The following is a 17116-nucleotide window of genomic DNA, read 5'->3' as shown; positions in this document are numbered from 1 at the left end:
GCATTCTGTAAACAGTTGCCAAGTTGATGCCTTGTCACACAAATATTCAAATAAAAAACTTGGTAACGAAACCAGCACTCAACTTCCACGTTGCTGTACATTTATTGAGTACATGGCATAAAATTTACTCCCTTATTGAGTCAAGTCTGGGCTACATTTTCATGTAAAAAGGGACCTTTAACAGCTCCAGGGGAATAGATTTCTAATTTTTTACATTTCTATCTCACCTTTTGTCCAGCAAGCTCAAAGTGGCATACATGATTCTCTCCCCTTTCCTTTATATTTATCTTCACAACAACCCTGTAAAGTGGATTAAGCTAGGAGCCAGTGATTAGCCAAGGGTCACCCAGTGCATGTTTGAGTAAGGCCTCTCCTCTAACCACATTATGCAACACCAGAAGGAACACTGAGGTTCCACTTGCCATGATTTTGTGCTATGCTGGGTTACACTGGACATCATCATGCTGTCGTTCAGAAAAGTATTCACAAAGATGTAATATTCCTTTATTTCTGTGAAAATGTGTGCACTCAAGATTATCACATTTTAACTGGGCCATTTTATCTGATGTACCTGTTTCAACTTTACTATATGGTTACACCTAATTTCGTGGAAGTGGTTAATTTTTCTGTTTCTGATGAAACTTTGTCACGTGGAAGAGGCTATGTGAGGTTGACAATTGTAAATGCGTAAGCGGGTCTAAGATAAGCAGGTCAGTATAAACAAAGGCACAAGACCTAGACTTCAATGTGTTATGTTCTCATCTGAGTGCACAAGGATTTACACATGTCAACATTAATTATTTTGTTACAATGGGAAAGTTGGGGGCATTTTAAGCTGATACTGCAAGGAAGGTGAGGGCAAGTGTGCCAACTACATGTCTTCTCATTCATCACAGGTTTCTTTCCCACTTGACGCAATCACTGTCAAAGGTATGAATTGCTTGCACCTCAAATACACCATTATCACAACACTTCGGTGTAGATTACATGTGTAAAAATGGACCCAAGAACTGGCATCCAGGGCAAACCCTTGTAATATTAAGTTTTTGCAGTAAGTAGCTTGCCTTTTCTTTCAAGAAATGTGGCAACAAAACGTTTAAATAAAGCATTTTAAAACTAAAAAAAACAACGAAAAAAACCCTTCCTTGTTAAGATAATTTGTAATGTTTGGCCATCCGAAATGTGAATAATTAAATGGTTGGAATAAAAAAAATTGTTTGGAATAATTAAAAGTGCAATTTCTGCTGGAACAAAACAACAATAATAGAATGGTCTGGAAAGGTGTGTTCCTGAGAACAACAGCAAATTCTTAGTGTCCAAAATACCACCTTAACTAAGTTTTCATAATAAAATTACATTCAAGTTTCATCCTCTGATGATTAAAAGCTTGACAGTTTTGTAAATAAACAAGAATTATAATTAGGTCTTGTATGTTAAAACATTAAGGGACGCGGGTGGTGCTGTGGGTAAAACCTCAGCACCTAGGACTTGCCGATCGCATGGTCGCCGGTTTGAATCCCCGCGGTGGGGTGAGCTCCCGTCATTCGGTCCCAGCTCCTGCCCACCTAGCAGTTCGAAAGCACCCTTAAGTGCAAGTAGATAAATAGGTACCGCTTTATAGCGGGAAGGTAAACGGCGTTTCCGTGTGCTGCTCTGGTGCCGGTTCGCCAGAGCAGCTTCGTCACACTGGCCACGTGACCCGGAAGTGTCTGCGGACAGCGCTGGCTCCCGGCCTCTAGAGTGAGATGAGCGCACAACCCTAGAGTCGGTCAAGACTGGCCCGTACAGGCAGGGGTACCATTACCTTTTACCTATGTTAAAACATTAATGCACCAGCAAGCAAGAGCAATAAAATATTCAAAGGCAATCCATTGAGAAAGATATAGAGGCACACATGGCACAGTAATCAAGGAACTAGAAAGCTTAATCTCACGGTCGGATACTATATAAGGCTGAAGTTGGTTCCTAGTTTTCATTTCATTTTTTTGAAGTGGCCAGATCTTGAACAGCTACATGAACAGCTTGAGTAAGAATGCAGTCCCAAGTCATGTTTCATTTATTTAATGTATTTTTTGAGAGCTACAGTTATTTGCATGTATGAAACAGAAACAACAATAAACAAATAAAACTCTGGATCAGAGAAAAGGCCCAATGCTACAATGGCATGAACTAACATATTATTCTCTGTCACTATGGCTGTAAAATAGAAGACAATCACTGTAACCACATTCATCAAACTGAGGGACTTAAAGCATCATGAACATTAACTAATTATAATTTCAAAGACACTTGTATAATTAATAGTCTTTCTAAATTGTTGCTAACTGGGCTGGTGGTGTCCTTGTACTGTCAAGTCTTTATGAAAAACAAAACTACTCCATTCTGTCCCCACCCCAAAAAAGGGCCTGTTTTGATTGTTTGTTGATGGTGCAGATTTGATCCCTAAATTCCTCTGCAATGGCATTTTGCAAAGTTTATTGTACCAGAGATCTATAGAGTCCTATTGCTCTTCCACAACCATGTTATCACAAGCCTGGCAGCAGCTAACATATTTACTTAAGTCCTAAAATACAGTACTATGTTTCCCCATGCAACTCAGACAGTTGAAGCAGCATTAATTTTGGTGTTTTAAGAACTGTTTCCCAAGTTACATTTACCGTATTTCCTTGAGTACCTCATCCAAAATCTCACTATTTGTGGCACTCCCCATTGACCACAAGTCCTCCAACAGCCAGGAGACATTGACAGGCATGCCGGGTACAACCTCACTGGTGTATAATGTTTTTAATTTATCTTGTCTCGTGTATGCAGAAACAGATATAAGCAGCTTCACCTTCCAGATGCTATTCCATTAACTTGGTACAATCTCCTCCCCCAAAGTGCCCAAAAACTAGCCATTTCTCCAGTTGTATCGTCTGTTTAAACCAAACTCATCTGCCACACCCCAAATCAAGGCCTCAAAGCTTACTCCTTAAAATCCCATCGGAAAGAAAATAACTGATTTGATGAACAGTAAGGCAGTTGACTTGGACATTGGCCAATTTATCTCTGAACTGTTCTTCCATAAGTGGACAGATATTGACGGTGATATAGCTACCACACATAACACTTTGTGGAAGGTTTACCTTTTTAACATAGCTATTCTGCCTAAAAGGGCCAACTATAAGCTTCTTCAAGCCTTACTTCCTAATTCTTTTGAGCACCGGGTACAGTTGATGGCAGGTGGCTAGAATGGTGCTGCTTTTCCACAAGTGTAAAGCACTACTGGTTTTGTGGGGATTCTGCTACAGCAGCTAGACCAGCCTAGACCTGGTATACCAAAAAAGAGAAAATAAACCTCATCCCCACTCAAGCTCCTAATATTTCAAATGTGATGAAGGATCCACTGCTTCATTGACTCCAGCCAAGGTTAGAATTGTTCTGCTATAGGCATTTAAGGCTTATAAACCTCTGCACCTCATCATAAACTTTGAGGCATCCCAAATCACCAGTATCTGGGAAACTGTACTCTTTAGGACGCTCTAGCGCTATTTCTGGCCTAAGCACTGGTTTAACACAACACACTAAGGAATAAGCAGCTACAGGTGTTACAGTGAAAAGGGTCAGGCCACCTGACTTACGCTCCTGTGCATGCCGCCTACAGGAGCATCCCCAATGAGATTTCTGAGCACTGTATTCAGCCCAATGCAGTGGCATAGTACTGGTTGCTGACACCTGGGGCGGGGAAAATGTTGCACCCCTCTGATGGAATGGGCAGTTTTTTGGGGGTGCACCAGGGGGCTGCATGCAGAGCCCATGCAGAGCTTGGATGGAGTCTGCCTCCAACAGGCTCCTCGACTGCTGCCTCCATCCACCTGCTCACTAGACACGCCTCAGCTGCTAGGGCTCTGTGCCTGTCATGGGGGCACCTGATTGTGCCCCCTCAAAAATGTGCATCCAGGGCAATAGCCCCCCTGGCCCAATGCTCTGTGAAACATGCTTTCAAATGTGATGCTTTCCATGCAGTCATGGCTAATAAATCTATGACTGGGGGTTTAATATACATTTCTGCTTTTTAAAAAAATCATAATCAAATGTATACGATCCAAGTGAAATCTGGAGAAACTGTTTGCTTGCCTCATAATGGGAAAATGTGGAAATATTTCTTGACTCCTAAAGGCTGACAAGATTTTACGAATCTTACCTAATTCTAATGCCCTCAAAGCTCTATCCACACACACATTAAATACTTTTAATTTAAATATATGGTATTTGAGAAGGGCACATGCTGAGGATGTCTGGTTTCAACTATGTACCTCCGAATGTAACTGGAGGAGCAGCTTGTTCCAAGAGTCTTGTTAGTTTAGAATTTGCATAGTAAGCACACATTGCTTGAACACACATATAAAAGCCCATCTACTGCAATTGTTAGAAATAACTTTGATTGTGAGGGAGGCAGTCTACTGCACCCTGCATTTTTTTTTTTATTTGAGTTGTCTCACAAAATCTTTAAAGCGTTGCTTCATTGCAAACAGCTGCTTTCTAAGAGTTTCAACTCTCTTCTTCCCTTGCCTCTATACTTGCCATGGCTCTTGGAACCTCACTGTAGAACCGCTTCACAACTGCAGAAAAGATCTCTATGTAATTTTACAATTAAAAAGTAGAAGAACAAAACAACCTGTACGTTTGCAGACTTGCATTCACGATGTTTGGAATGATGGTGCCCAGATGTGGATAAAGAACCAGCAAGTTCTCTCAAATGGGTGTTGCTACAGTTTTAAGTTCGAGAGGTGGAATATATTTTGTGGCTGGCCCAATGGTGGCAGATATTTAGTCAGAGCTCTCCTGACCTGGTGTATCAAACCTATTTCTTGCTTTCTCAATGGACTTATTATTTAAGATCATGGGATGTCAAAGCAACTCTAGGGAAACACAGCTATTGTGTTTGCCTGTGTATGTGCAGGTTGTAACCTGAATAGCAGGGTGTGTCATCACAGTATGGGTGTTTCTACAGCTCAGTTCCTTCACTGCACGACTTAAAAATCCTGGTCATTTTCCTGCCTAGAAGGCATATTTTTATTCATACGACTGGCCCTGAACACAACTTACTGGGGGAAAATTTTGGGCCCTCCTCTATGGATTTGGTGACTACATCTAGTTGCAACAAAAAGTTGCAACACCTAGTTGCCAAAAAGAATACTTCTATAAAGCCTTTTGTAAAACAAATAATTATCCACTATCACTTTAATTTTCCTGTGATATGATTTATTTAATCATTTACCAAAAGCAAGTTCCCAAATATTCAGAATTTGAAACCTTGATTAGGCACCTCCGCCTACAGAAGTAGCATCTGCCACCACACCGACTGTAAATCATGCTGGTTTTATTAATACGTTAACCATCCCTTCTCCAAAGTCCAGAGGGCAATGTTTTGAAAAAAGCCCAACAACCACCCTAGATATAAGGGTTTTACTAAGGCAGCCACTTACCCAGGATACATAAATTTAAGTCCAGTTACCATGACCGTACCTATGTTGAAAATTCAAAACCGCTAGAGATCTTCCAGTACACTTAATCACTGTTTCGAAATGGGTGCCACACTTTTGCCCAGAGGACCACGGAGACTTAGGTTAATACTAAATATTTTCCAAGTGCCAACACAAACAACCGCCTTCGCTTTCCAGTAAGCAACCCACAAAAAACCTTGCAAAACAGTCGCCAAGTAAATACCTGGCGAGCAGCTGCTGCCCAGCCAGTGACAGAAACCAGCATCTTATTGGTTTTTAATGACGCGTGTCTAAACCTGGAGATTCCCTTTCACGTGGGAATGCAGCGCTTTCAGAGAGGCCCGCCTCCCCACCATCTAAGGGCTCGGACGTACCACGCCAAAAAAAAGAGAGCAGATTCACCGCCTAGCCCGGCCGGGAACTCCGCCCCGCGGTCTTTCAAGGCGATGGCAGGCGTCTCACCCCGCCTCACCATTGTGCTCCTCCGCTTAGGTGGCCTTGCGCCTGAAAGACCGGCGTCATAATATTCAGGCTCTCGCGAAGGCACACTCGGGAGACAGGCGTGAGCTGCTTTAGCCGCTTGCCGATCAGGCGCTCTGCGGGGGCAGCCCTAACGGATGAGGACCCCGCTCCCTCCCTCAGCCGGGTCGCTCGCCCCCTCCTTTTTTGCTCTGCCCCGCCCCTCGCGTGCGCGTGCGCTCTTGGCCTTCCCTCCCTCCTCTTTCTCTTTCCCCTCCGTATCTCGGCGCAGAGGTAACAAGGAGGAGCGGTGAAAGTGACGGGGCTGGAGTGGGCAGAGGCGGCCGTCCCCCTCCCCCTCCTCGCGCGCGCGCACACACATTGGGCCGTCCCCTTCTTGCCCTCCCGCGCGCCCTAGGGATACTCATTTCCATTCTCTCTGACACACGTGCGCGCGCACCAAGCACACACGGTGAGGAAGCGGGAGCGAGGAGTGAAAGGAGGGACGGACGGGCCGATGGGAGTGCGTGTGGGGGGGGGGGCGGGCGCTGTCGGAGAAAGGCTTGAGAGAGAGGAGAGAGGACTGTTGGGCGGGAGGATGAGGGAACGGCGATGCGGGCAGGCCGCCGGTCACGTGGGCGGTGCCGAGCACGCGCCCGCGCGAAGGGCTGCCTTTCTTTTTTTCCCCCTCCCTTCCGCTGACGGACCTTACAAGTCAGGTTGCCTTAGAATCGCTGGGCGCGCGCCGACAGGTGCGGTCTGAGTCGCGCGTTCGAGAAAAGGGGGTGGGGAGATAATTAAAAAAAACAGAATAAAAGGATTCCTGGCAGGAGGCGTTTCCTTTCTCCCCCTCCCCTGGCGCGCCGTGTCCCCTCCGGCGGCCCGTCCGTTCGCCCGCTTCCCTTCAAGGGCTGACTCTCGCGCTCTCTCTCTCCCCCTCCCTCCTTCCCCTTCGAAGCCCGTAACGCCGCGCTCTTCTCTCCTCAGTTAAGCGATGCCCTCGGCCACCAGCAGCGCGATGGCGAGCAGCGGCAGCAGCGGCGGCAAAACCGGGAACGAGGCGGCGTCGGCGGCGCCTCCGGCAACGGCAGCCGCGGCAACGGTAGCTGCTGGGGCGGCTCCATCCCAAGCGGCGTCGGCGTCGGTTCCGGGCGGCAGCACGAGTTCGGTGCAGACCGAGGCCATGAAGCAGATTCTGGGCGTCATCGACAAGAAGTTGCGCAACCTGGAGAAGAAAAAGGTGCGGAGGCGCAAACCCCTCTTCCCCTCAATCTCTTCTCCCCCCCCCAATGCGGCTATCTTATCTTGTGGGGCCGGGCGGGAGGCGTAGTCGCATATCGCCGTGCCTTCCATGCCGGCCTGCCCCGCCTTTTGTTTCCGCGGCCGAGGGGAGGCGGTGCGGCCTTCTCCCTTTGTTCTTTTTTTCCGCCGCGAACGGGACGCATTTGGGGGCCGTTGGAGCCCGGGGGCTTAGCTGCCTTTCCAATCCGCCCCCCGCCCTCTCCTCGCTTCCCGCCCGAAGTGAGGCTTTGAAGGCTCGGTGGCGGCCGAACTACGAGCGACCCTCTTTCTCCTCTCTACTCTTCCCGCCTCTCTTTCTCCCCCCCCCCCGGTGCACATGGAGCCGGCCAGGACCCAACATGGCGGCGGCGAGAGGCAGCGGTTCTTCCCAGAGAGGGAGGCTCATTGTGTGAGCGACGGCGGGTGCTGCACAAAGGCCCGGCAAGCTTCCTTCCTGCCAGAGACGCGCAGCCTCCGCTCTCTGTGTGCGCGCAACACCCCACCTCTCTCCCCCCCCCCGTGCCCTCCCATTTTAGTTACTATTTCCATAGCCGAGTCGTAGACGCCAGATGAAAACATGCCCTCGCTGCCCCGTTGAAGATGGGTGCGCCCTGGTTAACGGCGACGTTAAAGGGCTCCGGCGTGTATGAAACGCCTCAGGCGGGCTGGCTGCGGCTCCGGCCCTGGGTGACGAGAGCTCAGGCTGCTTTGTTGGGAAGGATGTCTGTCGCAAAGTCTAGGCCAGGAAGGGAAATCAGCCTCGTGGGCAGCATTTTTAAATTATAGCCACCTAAGTTGCCCTATACTCTTTGTCAGAATTGCCTTTGTACACCTGGGGCACAGTGAGACTTCCTCTCAAGTGTCAGCATGCATTTGATCAAGCTGCACTTTAGAATTGAGCTTTTGGGGGAATACATGATTGGAAGCTGAGACTATGCTGCTGGAGTAACCCATTCTAGTGAAAAGTTAGTCTCTTCTTTCCACAAAACTGATACATTGTATGGGTTTATAAAAATACTGGCACTACAGTCCAGAGAATCATTCCAGTTCATCTGCATGTTCAGTGGAACTTAAATGGCATGCCACTTCTAAAGCACCAATGAGTTTGAAAAGCTAAATTATTATACTTGTGATGGGGGTGATGTGATAAAGTTCCACTGGCTGCACAGGAGTCTTAAAGACACCAAGCTCTTTGTATCACGTCAATTTGGTTAATCTTAATTAATTAATTTAAAGAATGTTTATCCAGCTCTTTAGTAAAAAAACGGGAAAAAGGCGCCTTCCAGGGTTGCTTCCAAATGTCCCTAGGTGTATGATATGAAACATCACACAAAAGAGATTGAGGGGGAGGAGGAAGAAAGAAAACCAAATTCTTAAGAGTTCTTGTAATGACCAGCTGGCATTGAAAGACCAAGTGTTTAAAGGAGACCAAAATTATCAATGGGCTGTAGGAATTCCCTTGTGAGGAAGGTTAAGATTTATTCATTGACGATGGGGGGGGGGAGTTTAGAAAAAAACAAGTAGAAAGGGACATTATCGATGAATAGAATTATCCATGGCATGGAGAAAGCAGACAGGAAATGTCTCGTTTTCTTAGTGTTAGAACTTGGGGTAATCAAATGGAGGTGAATTTTAAAGGGTTCAGCACAGAGTATGGAATTTGCTACCACACAAGATGTAGTGATAGCTACCAGTTTAGCTTTAAAAGAGGAGCAGAATCATGGTTGCTGGTCATGGTGGTGGCATACTGTTTCAATGACCAGAGGAGCAGTAGGCAGGAGGCAACAAGAGAGGACTGCTGTGTTCATGTGAAAACCAAAATGCTGCCTAGATAGGTCTTTGGCCTTATCTGGTAGGGCTCACGTAATTTTAAACCTGTTTGACTTCATTTACTTGGGAGTAATTACTGAATTTAGCAGAGTTTACTTCCAAGAAAAGGTGCATGGGAGTGCACCATTGGGTTAAATAGTATATATATTGAACCCAGAATCAAACTTTGATGTGCAAATCTTTCAAATGAAAATATTTCAGAACCCCATGTATAAGCATCATATTTCAGGCTTAGGAACCTTTCTGTATTGACTTTTAGGAAGCTCCACATTTATTTTGGTTTTTATGTTCCATTTTTCACTGAAAAAGACCACAAAATGGTATTGAATGTCCAGTACCAAAATTGCCAGCACAGTATAAACAACACAAGCAGTTAAAAACAGAATTTGTAAACACAAACAAAATGTCCTAAAAACTCAAGACATTATAGAAATGCACTGATTCAGGCAACAATTAAAATATAAAGACTTGTGGATAAGAAGACTTAAACAGATCCAACACAGGACTGGGAAAATAAAGATGTATTGATGTGATAGCGGGGAAAGCTCAATAAAAGTGTAGGTGTTCATGCCACTAGGACAAGAGACTTCCTTGACTGTGACTCAGCTATCACAAAAGCCTTTTCTTTCATACCTGAACAACAGTGTGAATACTTGCTGGAAGTTGGGTGAGAACAAGCAATCCTCTGCTGAACTCAAGGCCAGGCAGGTCCCAAGTAGCTCTGTGCTTTATACGTCAGCGGCGGCATCTTAAATGAGGCCTAGTGGCATAAAGGCTGCCAGTGCAGATTCTGCAAGATAGTATGTGACGCTACATCAAAATTCAAGCTGGCACTCTAGAAGTAGCGTTCTGTACCAGCTTCAGTTTCCAAACCATCTTCAGGGTCTGGAAAGTTACTAGAACTGCAAAACTGTGGCCAAGCTATTCTGGTCTAGGGAAGGCTGTAACTGGTGACCCAGCTGTAACTGGAAAAAGGTCTTCCTGGCCATAGAAGCCATTTAGGCTTCCAGTGACAAATAGTCATCAAGGAACATCCTTAAATGACACATGTTGGAGAGAAGTATAGATTAGATGGCCTAAGACCGCTTACTACAACCTGGTGCCTTCCAAATATTTTGGGACTGCAGCCCTCTCATCCAGTGTACTTCAGTTAGGGATAGGCATTGTAGGAGAAACAAACCTGTGACCGTAACTCAAGATGAGAGGTTGGGTATGGTGCATTTCCCAGAACTGGGAACAGAGAGAGGAACAACTGACTGTGTAGGATTCATTTATTATTGGTCCCTAGCTTTTAATATGTGGCCCAAATTTATGTGAACCATTCACAATTGGATTGTGGTGAGAGGACTGACCTGGTATGTATTATGGAAGGTTGGGTATTTGTTACAGCACTAGGGCAGACTGAGGGGAGTGGGTGCTTCCATTATCCACATAAGTATAATCTCCTTTACCAGAAAACCTCTTGACATTTGGGTGTGCTTAGAAGGTTTGCACCTGGTGTTGTACCGGACCGACAGAATGGTGATGCTGCTGGTATATTGACCTCCCTGCTGGCCAGTTGCTTCCCTGACAAAGATGTTCTCTAGCATCAGTACCCACATAGCTGTTGCTAGAGGGCCAGCTTGGGACTTCATGGCTTCTATGACAACCATGGAGGTGTCTTAGATGTCATCAGTTCAACACCCCGGGCACATGCTTGATGCAGTTTTTACCCACATGCTTGATGCAGTTTTTACCTTGAGTGATAGACTGAAATGCACTCCCTGGCCATGGACAGATAACTCTCAGGTAAACTTTGGCAAAATGGTGGCTATTCTCCCTGGCAAAGATGGTGGGCCTGTTTGAATGGCCACCCTTGGAGACTGATGAAACCTCCTGGGTTCCTGAAAACATTGGGGGCTTTCTAGTAGAGAAATCTGCTGAGCCTGTCAAATTTCTGGTCTTTTCTATAGATGTTGAAATAATATGGCTGTTTGGTTGATACGATTGGTCCTAAGCATCCTTTCTGGTGTTGCAGAGCCCAACTGGCTCCTTGGTATTCTGGAGAGCTACAGGCAATGAAATGAGCTGGACAAAAGACTAAAGGCCAGATGGTACAGGACATAGTTTGAAGCCCACCAACAGTGGTTAGTGAACATAATTGTGACTACCATGTGGCAGCACAGGTGGCAAAGAATGCATATTTCGCAGCTTGCATTACATCTAGTAGCTGTTTGGCAGTGCTATTTCAGATCGTCCAAAGGTTGCTGACTCCCACTGTGGGGGAAGAACCTCTGGAGCATTCAGGGAGCTGCTGTGAGCAACTTGCTGCACACTTTGAGGATAAAGTTCGTTTACTTCAGAGTGACCTTGACACTGCTTTTGTTTCGCTTGTAGTCAAAGTAGCCAATGCCAGAGTCTGTGATTTTCGTGGAATTGGTTTTAGTTTATGCAGCCACATAAGGGCAAAGTGCTTGCACCTATACTCTCAACTATGTTCACAACTATGTGCCCACTTGATCCCTGTTCCTAAATCTAACAGAGTTTTACTGATTGTGTTCAGGATTTGTTAATGCTTCTCTGTGTCAGAGTGTGGTTCCTGCTGATTCGAAACGTGTGGTGGGATGACCACTCTCAAGGAAATTAGCCCTGGACCTTTTGGTTTGGAATAACTACCAGCTAGTTGTAAATACCTCTTTTCTAGAAAGTTGGTGGAGAGAGTCCTAGTGGGGAAACTTGAAGACATTCTTAGATGCCACAGATTATTTAGGCCAGTGGCTCCCAATCTTCCCCCATGAACCATTTGAAAATTGCTGATGTTCTTGACTGATCACTTAATTTTATGCCTGGTGTAGCAATTGTGATGAGCTGTGCTAGATGTTTTGTGATTCTTAAATTTTATTACAGACACTCCAAACCACCTGTATGATGCTTGGGAACCCTTGATCTACACCCATTTCAATCTGACTTTAGGCCTGGCCATAACACCAAGTCAGCCTCAGACCCCCTTATGGATGACTTTTATCAACAATGGGACAAGCGGAGTGCAGCTGTACTCCTGTTTCTTGATCTGTGCAGCTTTTGATAACCTCCAGAATGAGCATGGGAGAGTGCTTTTCTGCTCTGGCACTTGCACTGTGGGGTGCTGCAGGGCTGTATTTTTAACCTCTGTGCTATTTAATATCTCTAGAACTGTTGGGAGTGGTCATTTGGAGTTTTGTGGCAAGATGTTATCAGTATACTGATGACACTCAGCTCCATTTATCTGAAGCTGGAGGCTTTGCACCAGTGCCTGAATGCAGTACTTGATATACTTTATGAAAGTGCAGATTATAAATAGTTAAATAATTTTTTTTAAAAAAAAACCCACAGAGATGTATGAGGGAAATTAAGCTGAGCTTATATCCTGGCAAGACTCTGGATGAGTGGATCCCATGTCCAAGAAACTGGCCAATTGCCTGTTTTGGATGGGGTTGTATACCCCAGCTTTGTCACTGGAGACATATGTAGCCTTGGTGGCTAGGGGTGTGTTTTACCAGCTTTGACTACCTGCCCCATTTCTCTAGCGCAGGTAGAACTTGACAGAACACAACTGCGGATGAAAATTCTGGTACAAATTATAGATAATTATACTTTTATTTAAGTCTTTAAAGATAAATAGCTTAATTTTTGTGTTTATAATTAACCTCTATGAGTACAGTACCTAGTCTGGTGGCTCATCCTGTGACTGCCCTATACATATTTTGTCAGCTTCCTTTGAGCAGCTTCTCCAGTCTAACCTCCCAATAGATAGTGGAAGGAAAGCACATGGAAGCTTGCCTCCAAGGAACGCATGGAATACGTCTCATGTGCCAGCACTGTCACCAACACCTGTGTGCTAGCTCCATGGATAGTGTCCATTATGTAAAAAAAATGATACAGTATATACTCTAGCATTAGCTATAAATAGCACCTCAATTTAATACATGTGGGGATCAGCTAGGGCTACACACAACCCTTTTTATAGTTTAAAATTTCATAAGTTACCTGACGTTAAGGAAGGATAGGTGTGGGAACTGAATAAAATCCTTCCTTACCAAGTAGCAGGATTTCTGCACCATGGGTCCTGCAACTAGGCAGAGAGGGGAGCCACACACTGCATTTGTACACACAATCTTGCTGCTGTGTATGTAATGCTCCCCATCCCCTTAAACTGGGAAAATGCTCTGCCATTTTCTAACATGGTTGTCATAGATGTACCGATTTTAAATTGTTGCTAAATCTGGCTCCAAATATCAAGTAGGAGGGATTACCTTTTTATCTGCTGTGTAATCAAATATGATCCACAATTATTGATTCAGATAATAAATACTTTGCAGGTTGCAAATACAGTAGTACCTCTGGATACAAACGGGATCCGTTCCGGAGTCCCGTTCGCATCCAGAATGCAACCTGCAACTGCGTTTGTGCGCGGGTCACGATTTGCCCTTCCGCACATGCGCGCAACGTCATTTTGACCGTTTGCATATGTGCGAACGGTGAAACCCAGAAGTAACATGTTCCATTACTTCCGGGTTGCTGCAGAGCGCAACCCGAAAGCGCTCAACCTGAAGCACATTTAACCCGAGGTATGACTATTTTTTTTTTTCTATTTTAAATTTCTATGTTAAAATTGATAATTTCCTTTTCATTTAAATAGGTTGCATTCATGCTAATAGAGCTTAGAAGTAAGCACAGCAGTTTTCGGTGTCTTTTATTGCATCGGGTCAAGTGAAAAGATAGTATTTGTTAAAGGTGTAAAAGTTAATGTGAAGGAAGTAGAAGGCTTTATTTGGAATAGAAAGTGAAAATATCTTCTTTTCAATGTTAATGCTAGCTAAGGATGTATTGGAGAACTATTTCACACAAAGTTAAACTGCACTGTGAAAAATGTAGGCAAGCTGTTTCCTATTGGAACATTGTATTCACTCTTAAGGAGATTGTTGTGCCAGATAGCTTTTCATTTTTTTTAAAAAAATCTGTGGCTCAGTGAAAAATATAAAAGTTAAATTGTAGTGGTTGTTTAACTCTCTTGTCTATTTGGTGACTAGATGGTAGCATAAAATTGAAAATAGAGTATAATTGAGTATATCTTGCAAGCTTCTGTTCGTATCCATCTTTATGCCTGGATAACACTCATCAGATGTCCAATTAATTTGGTGCCTAAAACTAATATTCTTATTCTTGCTTTATTCTGTATATAAAATTGCTCCTTGATAGTTACTTTGTTGACTTAGCTTTGATTCCAGTTGAACTCTTTGGTTGAGAGGTTTGAGAGTAGTAAACAGTTATATAAAGGCAACATTTTCAAGCTTTATATTGTGCATTTATAATGAATATTTTTACCCCCATCTTTCTATGAATTATACTAACGGTGGTAATAATAAATACAAAAATAAAGACAATAGTAATGCACTAGCAAAAATACAAGCAACTGGGATTAATAGACTATAGCAGCTATAAGAAAAGAGCAGATAAAATATTAACAGTAGACACAGTAGCAAGAGCCTAAGACAAGCCAAAGCCTGGGATAAGGGAGTGCTTTTGAAGGGAGAGAATGACACACTTCAGGTGCAACAGAATGCCCTTTCTCATTTCTACAGCTTGGAAACTGGTGTGATTCAATGAAGCCTCTCTAGAAGATCTGAACAATGGGGGACAAGGACAGGCTATCCACCAAACATCCTTGTTCTAAGTTGTTTAGGACTGCAAAGGTTATGACCAGCACTTCAAATTGTGCCTAGAAATAACTTGGAAGCCAGTGTAGCTATTTTAGCAAGATGATCCCAGCTGTGGGATGAACCAGCTGTGCTTAAAAATCTGGCTGCTGCAGGCTGTACCAACTGAGGCTGCTGGACACTTTTCAGAAGCATGCCTATGTAGAGTGCATTGCAGTAGTAAATCTGGATATAATTTAAGGTGTGTGTCATTGGACACCTCTAGGAATGGGCACCCCAGCTAGGATGGTTAAGGCACGCCTGCCAACACCTGACATCTCAGCAAGCTGGATCAAGAAGTACCATAGACTAGATACCTGAAACTTCAATGGGAATGCAACCCCATGCAAATAGGATGAATTCCTATCATAGATTGGTTTATCTATTGAACAGAAGCACCTCTGTCTTGTTTGGATTAAGGTTCAATTTGTTGATCCTAATCCACCTGTTACAGACATTAAACACTGGAATCAAATGGAAAAGAGAGAATTGGGTGTAATCAGCTGTCAAGGCTAGAGTCAGCAACACAAATGATAAATCACCTGAGGCCAGTGCAGTTAAATATTTATTCAAGAAAACAAATCACAGCTCAGGCCTAGTGGTCTCAGCAACTCTTTCTAGGAGGTCTTGCCCTGATGAAGTAGTTGCGAGGATTAAAGGCCGCTACTTTCCTAGTGTCTACTAAGATGCCTCCTCTCCAGGGTCTTTCCCATGAAGTATCAGGCTGCGTCTGTGCACAACCACCCTCTGCTCTTCCAGTTTCATTTCTCTGCAAGTTCTAGGAGACATGGGGAAGGGGAGCTGGTCGCAGCAGGAGGGGGAGACTCTGTAGATTCTTCATCATTTTATTTGTATGGGTGTTTGTTCCTAAAATTATTCTAAAAGTGGAGCGGCTAGGTGTACTCATAGGACACGTAGTAGGAGAGTTAAATAATACTACAGGGGTACCTTGGTTTAAGAACAGCTTGGTTTATGAACAACTTGGATTAAGAACACTGCAAACCCGGAAGTAGGTGTTTTGGTTTGTGAACTTTGCCTGGAAAGCAGAACATGTTGAGTGTGTTCCATTTGTAAATTGAGTCCCCCGCTGCTATGGGAAAGCACGCCATGGTTTAAGAATGCTTTGGTTTAAGAACGGACTTCCAGAATGGGTTAAGTTTGTATACCAAGGTACCACTGTACTACATTACAGTGGAACCTTGGTTTCGAACTTAATCCACTTCGTAAATCCATTTGACTCCAGAAACGTTCAAAAACCAAGGCACAGCTTCCAATTGGGGCAGGCGCCCTGGAAACAATAGCTGGCAGCCATATTGGACATTCGGCTTCCGAAAAACGTTCAAAAACCAGAACACTTACTGCCGGGTTTTTGCCTTTCGGAAGTCAATTTGTTAGTCAATTAAGCCGTTCGAGAACCAAGGTTCCACTGTACAGCAGTACCTCGGGTTAAGAACTTAATTCGTTCTGGAGGTCCATTCTTAACCTGAAACTGGTTTTTAACCTGAGGTACAACTTTAGGTAATGGGGCCTTGCGCCGCCGCCACATGATTTCTGTTCTCATCCTGAAGCAAAGTTCTTAACCCAAGATACTATTTCTGGGTTAGCGGAGTCTGTAACCTGAAGCATCTGTAACCTGAATCGTCTGTAACCTGAGGTACCACTGTACTAGGTTATTGGCCTCATACAGATGTAAAATGTTTATTTTACAACCATGATTAGGGGATCTTGCTGCATGCTTTCTCCAGTCTCTTCTGCAAATACTGCATTTGCTGTATTACACATGTGGTGAGGCAAAATAGTCTAGCTGCTCTGTACCTACCTACCCACCTACAAATTCATCCTGGCTTTAATCACAGTCTAGGTGTGAATGAGCACTGAGTACAGTTAATAGTACAAACCAGGAGTGTCTTCATAAACAACAGGTTTGTATACTATGGTTATTGAGACATTTTCAGCTCGGATACCAAGAGCTATTTTAGCACGCCTAGTGAAAGTTAAGCATTTTTCTTTAAAGGACAGGCCCTCTGTGCCAGATTGCCTTTGAAACTTTCTTCTGTTTCCAAATAGATTTGCCTTGTAGCATGGTGGGGGTGGGGTAGAGGAGAGATAGCTGTTGTTCAGAAAGCAGAAGTCCAAAATTTATTACATGTTCACTTCTCCTGGATTGCAGAAAGGCTAGACCTGGCATCTTGAGAACAATTAGTCTACAAAAAGCACTGAAATGAAGGCACATGGAACGCTCATTTTTAGATTATTTGAATTGCTAATCTTGCTGATTAGTTCCCATGGACAGTTGAAATTTATTGCCTGATACACTGTTTTTAACTACAATAATTTGCAGCAATG

At 44.3% G+C, this 17116-nt stretch overlaps 1 protein-coding gene and 1 long non-coding RNA gene across 6 annotated transcripts in view; one reads left to right on the top strand and one right to left on the bottom strand.

The window, feature by feature from the left end:
- Positions 1 to 4061: 4061 nt before the first annotated feature.
- Positions 4062 to 6127, bottom strand: LOC307202883. Its single transcript, XR_013833043.1, has 2 exons — positions 5861 to 6127; positions 4062 to 4601 (listed from the first exon to the last, which is right to left on the bottom strand). It is a non-coding gene; the product is annotated as an uncharacterized lncRNA (long non-coding RNA).
- A 123-nt stretch (positions 6128 to 6250) lies between these two features.
- CAPRIN1 (cell cycle associated protein 1) overlaps positions 6251 to 17116 on the top strand; it is a 34367-nt gene continuing 23501 nt past the window's right edge. For 3 of the 5 annotated variants that reach the window (XM_079951371.1, XM_079951372.1, XM_079951373.1), the window contains exons 1-2: positions 6560 to 6697; positions 6933 to 7185. In XM_079951371.1, coding sequence (XP_079807497.1) covers positions 6940 to 7185 — 246 coding nt within the window. In that variant the 5' untranslated portion in view covers positions 6560 to 6697; positions 6933 to 6939. Of the gene's footprint in view, positions 6418 to 6559; positions 6698 to 6932; positions 7186 to 17116 lie in introns of those variants that run through there. The other 2 variants (XM_079951370.1, XM_079951369.1) reach the window with 2 other exon arrangements.

This window comes from Podarcis cretensis (genome assembly GCF_951804945.1).
Source record: "Podarcis cretensis genome assembly, chromosome: 1".
Taxonomy (NCBI): domain Eukaryota; kingdom Metazoa; phylum Chordata; class Lepidosauria; order Squamata; family Lacertidae; genus Podarcis; species Podarcis cretensis.
Note: the sequence above shows the minus strand (reverse complement) of the source record. Positions and strands in the feature narration are given on the sequence as shown.